The sequence below is a fragment of the Pterocles gutturalis genome, unplaced genomic scaffold (genome assembly GCF_000699245.1).
Source record: "Pterocles gutturalis isolate BGI_N339 unplaced genomic scaffold, ASM69924v1 scaffold50699, whole genome shotgun sequence".
NCBI classification, from domain to species: Eukaryota; Metazoa; Chordata; class Aves; order Pterocliformes; family Pteroclidae; genus Pterocles; species Pterocles gutturalis.
Window position 1 is genome coordinate 27161 of NW_010130026.1, and position 8263 is coordinate 35423.

General features: G+C 35.7%; 1 protein-coding gene across 1 annotated transcript in view; it reads right to left on the minus strand.

Moving 5' to 3' along the window:
- Positions 1-7805, minus strand: part of LOC104466598 (E3 ubiquitin-protein ligase MIB1) — a gene marked incomplete at both ends in the record, with an annotated part of 33942 nt that extends 26137 nt beyond the window's left edge. Inside the window, 2 exons of the mRNA XM_010080080.1 lie at positions 5014-5165; positions 7608-7805. Coding sequence (XP_010078382.1) covers positions 5014-5165; positions 7608-7805 — 350 coding nt within the window. The remainder of the gene's footprint in view (positions 1-5013; positions 5166-7607) is intronic.
- Positions 7806-8263: the final 458 nt, after the last annotated feature.

An 8263-nucleotide genomic window follows, 5' to 3' on the forward strand; every position in this document is an offset into this window, starting at 1 on the left:
AATCCAAGCGACACACCTGCTATGTTGCTTTTAGGACACATAGCATTGGGAATATATTTACATAAATCTTCTCACCAGCATCAGACTAAGCAACAAACAGATGTAGACTATACTTGACATACTCACTGCTAGTGAACAGCTTGAACTAAGGTTGCCCCCTACTTCCCACTGCAGTCAAAGCTCAAGAAGAATTCAGCATATAAAGAGCTATGTGAGCATGGACAAATGTATTAAGGACCTTAATTCAGAAGAAATCAGATGCAACCCCAAGTAATTCTTTAAAAGCTGTATTTTTTTGGTATTAAATATTTTTACATATAGTATCAGGACAAAAAAAAAATCAATCCTGATACATTATATAATCATTCCTAAAACATTAATACTAACTAGAAATATAGTAATGGAATTGAAAGCACTTGACATTTATACTTGTGCTAACCAACTACAGCATTAAAGCAGCTGCAAAAGGGAACCTGCCAGAAAATTAATGGGGGGGAGGGAGCGGGGGAGAAACTGAAGCCTTCTTCCCCAGGAAAGTTTAACATAACGAGTCAAAGGAGCTCTACATGAGCAGAGATTGTAAGACTACAGTTTCTGGTCAATACTCTAGAATTTCATTATTGCAGACAGAAAAAACAATTAAAACTGTAGCTATAATTTGATATCGAGACTCATCCAAAGAGCCACAAGAAAATACTCAAGGCAGGAACAAACCTGGATACTGCTCAGGCCTTTCTGGTACACAGCTTTCCATTTTGCTGTCTCCGAATTAGTTAAGTAATTTAAATTTGCATTCACTAGAAAAAAAAACGTATAGCAAAAAGCCACATGTTCCCTGTGAACTGTTCACGTATTTAAAAGTGTGTTACTGACTTATAACCTTCCTGCACTCCAATGCTTTGCTAAAGCTGGTAAAATGGAACCAAATCACCTCTTCAATGGATTTGGTCCCCTTCAACCAGCTGTAGCTATGCATTGATCACTACAGGATTTCTTGTATTTTTAAAACTGGACACTAAGGCTGCTCAGAGTAATTATGCAGTCCTCTCTGCAGCTGAGTTCAATTATTCTAGGCAGCTTGAAGATGGGAGGTAACAAGGAGTGTAGCAATTTCTGTATTCCAAAATTTCAAGGTTGTATTTGTAAATAAATACCTACTAGTGCTTAATAACCTGTCCATATTCAGTGAAAATTGACCTCTTACAACATTTATAAAGAAGAAAGGTAAACAGTGAAATAAACACGTTTTCCAATGATTTGTCTCCTGTATTTTTCCTCAAGCCTGCTGCCCTTTGTACCAGAACTGACCAAAAAAAATCTGATAAAAAGGAAGCAATCATGAAAAATACTGGTAACGTAGAACAGGTCTACCTTTTGGGACCCCTAAAAAAAACTCCCCCCTTTTTTCTTTTTAATTGCATAAGGGAGGAAAACTCCACAGGGTAGGAACTGTATTTGCCATCTTGTACCTGCTGGGCATATTATTTGCTATTTAAAGATAATAAATTTGTCACTGACCTCAACAGCTACAGGCTAATCTGCCATCTAATTATAGGTCTGCATAGGTCTGCTCACGGAGATTATATTATTTCTCCAAACCAAACTGAACAGAAGTATTATTTCAAAGCATTTTCTGACATAATACTTTAATAAGAGGTTTTGGGAACATGCTTTTTTTGCATTCAGCTTCAACTAAGCTTCAACCTACACTTACCGTCAGAACTGCAAATATGAAAGCAAAAAAAATCACTTTTACTGGTTTAGAAAATAATTGCACAAATCTTACATTACCTCACAACTTGTCTCTTCACGACAACACAGCACATAAATCCCTGACACACTCATTAACACTAAATAGAGGTGACAAACCCCACCTCTCAAATTGCTACAGTCAAAATTCCACTCCCCACCAGTTCAAACCATCTGCAATCTAAAACCAAGGAGAAATCTACTAAACAATAAGGCAACCATGAGGAAAAAATCACAATTCCATTTTAAACCACCACCTCCCCCTTGCTAGTTTAGGAATATAAAGATGACTTACTCCTTGCTATTGGACAGCAATATATAAAATGTAGATCTTACCCCATATTTTTATTTTTATTTCAAGTCCAGCAGAATTTATTGCTTTGACAAACTAGTCATATGAATGTGCAAACTCAGGTCAGCTCTAAAAGCAGTGTCTATTTAAGGTGCTAGCTGCAGTGAATAAAGCTCTCTCCACAAGATACAGTGCAAATCTAAAACTAACTGGGGCAACGGATACAAAATACGCCTACACTTCACAGTCATGTCTTTAGCTCAAAAATCTCAAGTCACAGGTATGCGAACAGATCAAACATAACCAAGAGTTGGTAACATGGCAAAAATAACCAATCTGTACAGTATTTTCAAATTTTGCTCTCCTTTTTTCTGTTTGAACAATCTCATTAACACTGAAGAGGCAAATTCTGCCAAGCTTTGAGGTTCACAGTACTTTGAAAGAAGTCCAAAATAAAGTACTTTTAATATGACTGACTCAGTTAAAAATCATGAACTAGAAACCATGTATTAAATAAAATCATAACCACTCCACATTTCATTTAAAATCTCTTTTTAGCTCTATCTCCCATGCACAACTTTAAAGCTACCTACAGCATAAACTGAAAAATGAGCATTCTACATTTCAACATTATACATCAGTACAAAACACAGAAGTTCTGTTTCTGTACAAATTCACAAGGTATGACGAGAAGCAAATTATTAAAAGGAGAAATATTCCACTAACAATAGAATGATCTCCAGAACACACTATACTTTGACTTCTGGAAAACACAGCCAAACTGTCATGGAAGATTAAGAGAGAAAAATGTAAGCTATTTGACATAAATCACTATCTTTCGTATAATAGTTATCTAATATTCAAATGTTTAAAATAGAATATATTTATTTTCATATGGAAAACGAACAACTTTCAAATATACTTCTCAGCACAGTTTGTGTGGCTTTTTTTCTTGGACATCTAGCTCTCTACTGGTAGTAAAGCTCAAAAGTCAAACCAGCAGAATAGGTTTTGCACTGAAAATGAAATTGGTTCCAAATACCTGTTTGATATCAACTGTAAAAAATGCTATAGGAACCTATTTCACTTTATCGTGGTATCCACGCACTTAACACAGGCATTTATTTTATTATCATTAACTATTAAGATGTATGCGGACTTCATCAATACTGACACACACAGCATTTCATTTTTCTAAGTATAAATATATACACATATGCATATATGCTTACATCCATATGAATATATGTTTAACTTTTGGAACATAACATTTATGAAGTAACATATTTACAGATTTGACCTTAAGGAAAATTTAGTGCACTGTATTCCAAATAAGGCACCACAGCCTGAAGCCACAAAAACTCATGCTTCAGAAGTACTCACATATAACTGCAACCAAAAAAGTAGGTAACTAACAGCTTTATATATCTGTTTTAGATGCAAGTGAGACCTCATGTATGGGGGTAACCTACACAGGGTTCATATCACTAATACTGGAAATATCTTCCTATTATTCCAAAAAAGTTTCTGTAAACGATAAAGTATTCTGGGAAAAACTGCACTATGCCTCACATTCTACCAACCATCAATCTGACCCAGTGTCAACTCTGATTTGGATCCCTCCAAAGAAAAAGCTTGGTGCTTCTAAAACATTCACCCACAGAAAAATCTTCAGCATCCCTACAAAGAGCTGTTTTTCCCATACACTTTTCCTGCATCTCATATTGAGATCACAATCACGCAAACCAACTATCACAAGAGCCTCAGGAAAGCATTGCAGAACAAAACACTAACAAAACATACCCTGCCTAGGTAACTGTAGGCACCGTACTCCTGCTAGTGCTGTTATGTGAATATGGAGAAGCCACATTAATTGTATCCTGAATGCCAAAAATAAGCTCCCTTCACTAGGTCCTTGACATGTTCTCTTACAGACCTTTTACGAGCACTGTAGAAAACTGTAAACACATTTATTGTTCCTATCAACACTTCCAACCGTTACCTTTATTTTGTGAAGTGTGATTCCATTCCATATACATAAGTTCTTACATTTACTTTTTAATTATCAGTCTTGATAGCTATGTTCTAAGAGACTAACCCAGATTTTATTCCAAAACATTAATATACAGCCTTAATTGCCCAATTTCACTCAACTGAAAAGTAGCAGAATTTAGTAAAATTAAACAAGTAAACACACACTTCTTATTTCATGGAACTATATCAAATTATCCACCACACAAATAACACATTGAAGTCTTGCTAGACTGACAGCTCTGAAGAATACCATTTATCCACAATGCAATAAACAACCAGCAACACTGCAAGTTTTCCATTCCATCTACACAATATAGTTTTTGAAAGCTATCTTAACTGAAGACTGAATGTAGCTGTATACTATGCAGCTAGCACCAAAAATAATTATGCCTTTAACTTTTTCAGATAAGCTACTATATAAAGCTAAGATAAGAAATTTCTTCTACACAAACTTTTAAGAAAACAAAATTAAATATTTCTTATACTGACAAATACAATTTAATGCAACAATCCTCAGATCATGTTATAATTGCATGGCATCTTTAATAATTATTCACAAATATATATTTCTTAAAAACTCTAATCTCTTTCCCAATTTCAATATCCGAGAAGACAGGAAACATTTTTACAGATCTTAATATCTTACTTAATGACTAACTTATTGACATGTTTATTGGCAAAATTTTACAGCCACCATGTGATCTTTTCCAGGTATTTGGAGTTACGTGAATACAACATTAAACTGAGCAGACTAGTAATGTCATTCTAATAATGGCTTCCCAAGTATTAGAAAGCCACACATCTAAGCAATATCAAAATTTAAGAAATAATTGCATGCAGGTTTAAGGATCTTTTGAAAGAATACCATAATTCTACCCTCCCATGCTCTTGTTTTCCTTTTACAAATGATAAAATAACATTTAAAAATAAATTTTTACCTAGGGTTTCCTCTTAGTGCCGCGTGGTGAAGAGCATTAAAGCCATTGTTGTTGGTGATGGTAACATCTGCTCCAGCTTCTAACAATACAGCAAGGATGTCATCACGCTTTTTACTTATTGCATCATGAAGTGGAGTGTCACCTTCAGAATCCTAAAACCAGAAACAGCTTACATCAATTTTTACATGCATTCACATTAAAGAAAAAAAGATGCTTAAATATCACCAGGAAACAAACAGAAAACAGCCCTTCAGACCCAAAAGTGTTGCTATACTGCAGAGTTCTGAGCAAGCTATCTTCTGATCTTGCTCTGGGTTTTGCAAACCCTCCAGTGAATTACCCCACCCAGGGCTCCAGTCTTCTATGATCACACTACTATCAGAACTCAAGCATCTGACAGTACCAAAGACACCGGTATAGACATCAACTTCTCCATGACTCATATCCAGATGGAATTGATGCCCACGTTAAAATTTATGAGTAACAGAAGGACAGCAACAAAAATTAATGCAACAGAGAGGAGAGTAGCCAGGAAAGCGGAAGACAGGGAATTATGAGTGATGAAGGTTAAGACTGAGACAGCAATTAACCATATAAAAGACAATACCAAAAAGACAGTGTGAATAAAAGCAAAAGCAAATCAAAATAAAAAGCAGTCATAAACTTAGGCACATCTGTTGTTTTAACTGAAGCAGATAATTTTCCATTAAGCAAAGGCCAATGTCATAAGCAATATTAAGCTTTTAAACTTGTTATGGCTAATACCAGATTACATTACACAAGGTACATGAAAAATATTTTAGTGCATAATCGAACAGGGAAAGATTTTGTATTTTTAGCTTAACATTTTATTTTTCAAATATCCCAAATAAGGGAAAAATACTTTTTACTCCTAGAAGCATTTTGTACATTACTTCAAGGACCCAAATGGCTTACTGGAAAGGAATGCCCTAGACTAACAGTGGGAACACACATCCGTTTAAGCTTATTTGCTGCTATATAGGCAAACTCTCTAGATTTATGCTTCCAGTAAAATTCTAACACCATATAAGTCAGAAAGCCTTTTGTCACTGACACTGACTCAACTGCAAGCTGACTAACACAGGAGCTGAACATTTTGGCAATACACTAATACGAAAACAAATCTTTACAGTGAGAATCAAAAACTGCCAAACAAAAAGTGCCAGAATATGGAAACACTTGAACCAGTATGAACCAGTTTGCCAAATCTAAATTATGTAGCTTTTATTTGATTTAATTGATCATATTTCCTGAATTTACTGTTTACAGACTAACATGTTCCTGTTTACACAGTAAATTGGCTTGAGTAGTAGAGTGCTGGCCAGTTAAATTCCAGTCATGCCTCAGTCTGACTCCCCTGTGCTCTCATCCACCAAATCAATTGCCTACTCATGTTTGCACATCACAGTTCCTCAGCACACATGCAGCATCTGAAAGTTCACTGTTTTCAGTGACAATTATATTTTCCAGATGGAGTTTCATAGCACCATTGTACTGAATTTTTCAGAGTTCTATAATTTAAAGTCAGACACATCCATTTTGGCTACCCATGTATCATGTATTATTCTATGATATACAGTCACCCTTTAGTGGGCTCAACACATCAGACTCCTTATTATATCTACCGTTCAATAAATCCTAATAGCATCTGGATGGATGTTAGCTGGCTAACAGCTCAACCTTAGCCAAGATCAAGACAGTACCTATAAAGCCAGGTGGAAGCAGATAAATAAACAACGTCTATATTCATAATTTCAATCAAGTTTGCTCATCTTTTTTTACGTGGACATATGCTTCAGAAAAATCACCAATTATTGACATGGCAAAACAAGGATGTGAATGTCTTATTACTGCATATTTTGGTTTGCCCAGGATGTTACAGCCTTTTCCTTCTATTGCAAACCTCTTCGAATTTACCCCTTCTGATTTGTTTTACTAATGCACTGCATGGGGCTGCATTCAGCCCATGCAGAATGTGGATGCCTGCCTATTTGATAGCAAGTTTCTACGCTACATTCTTAACAGGATGTTACACTCATGTCACAGCTTCCACCACATTCACTATAGATAAAACTCCCTGTGAAATTATGGCACTTGAGGCCCTATGCATTAGGGCTTTTTAGATGAAAGGCTGAACTTTAAAAAGAGAATCTGGCTCAACAGTTGTATCAATAATAGGTCAATTCTGAAAAAAGGTTTATTTTAATGAAACATTCCACAGTATCATCAGCCAAAAAAATGCAAAGCAGTGCCTTGCGGAAGGAGCAAGCAGCTGTGGATTTAACAGAGGAGGAATTAACCTGGAGAGCAAGTCTGTGAAAATACCAATTAACATCAAGTGGCTAGAACAAATCAGATGCCTATCCAGCTGTCAAGAAAACAAACAGATTTAATAGCATTTTCATTACAGCTGATCGTATGTCGGGTAGAGGCTGGGACACGTAACATCACAAGGTCCGTTCCTTTCAATCCTATTTTCCATTATTCTTCTATCACCTACACACAGCATCTGCACACAGCAAATCATAAAATTCAGTAGCTAAAAAATTAATCTACATTAATATTTACTTTACCTGGAGACTAGGATGGCAGCCAAAGTCCAGTAAAGTCTTCACAACCTGCAGATGACCTTTGTTGACAGCAATATGAAGTGGAGTCTGCCTGCGTTTGTTGCGAGCATTCAAATCTGCACTGCCTCGGTGCAAAACCTCTATCACAGCACCCTCATCACCAAAGGCTGCATGATGGACAGCTCTGTCTCCATCTTTGTCCTAAAGTAGAAACATTAATTTGACCAAGTATATTCCACATTTCCTTTGCATTTAAACAAGAATAACAATTTAAACTGAACAACTGTGCATGTTTGATTTTTTTAGAGAAAGAAAAATTAAGACAACCATGATACCATTCAAATGCCTAATTAAAACAATTGCTCAAACCACAGAAACTGAAGACGAAGAATCTATTCACATATAAACATACGTATTCTATGAAATATCATATTCTATACCTTACACAACTATGCCCCTGAATATTTGTGTGATGTGCTCATCAGAAACTCGAGTAGATTAATTTGGGTTTTTCCCTAAACCACTGCCAAAAAAAAAACCCAATACAAAACACAGGAAAAAACCACAAACAAAACTCTCAAAACCCAAAAAACTTTACACTCATTAACCCAGGGTAACCCTTCCTGTAACCCAGGAAGTGTTACAGATTCCAAATCATA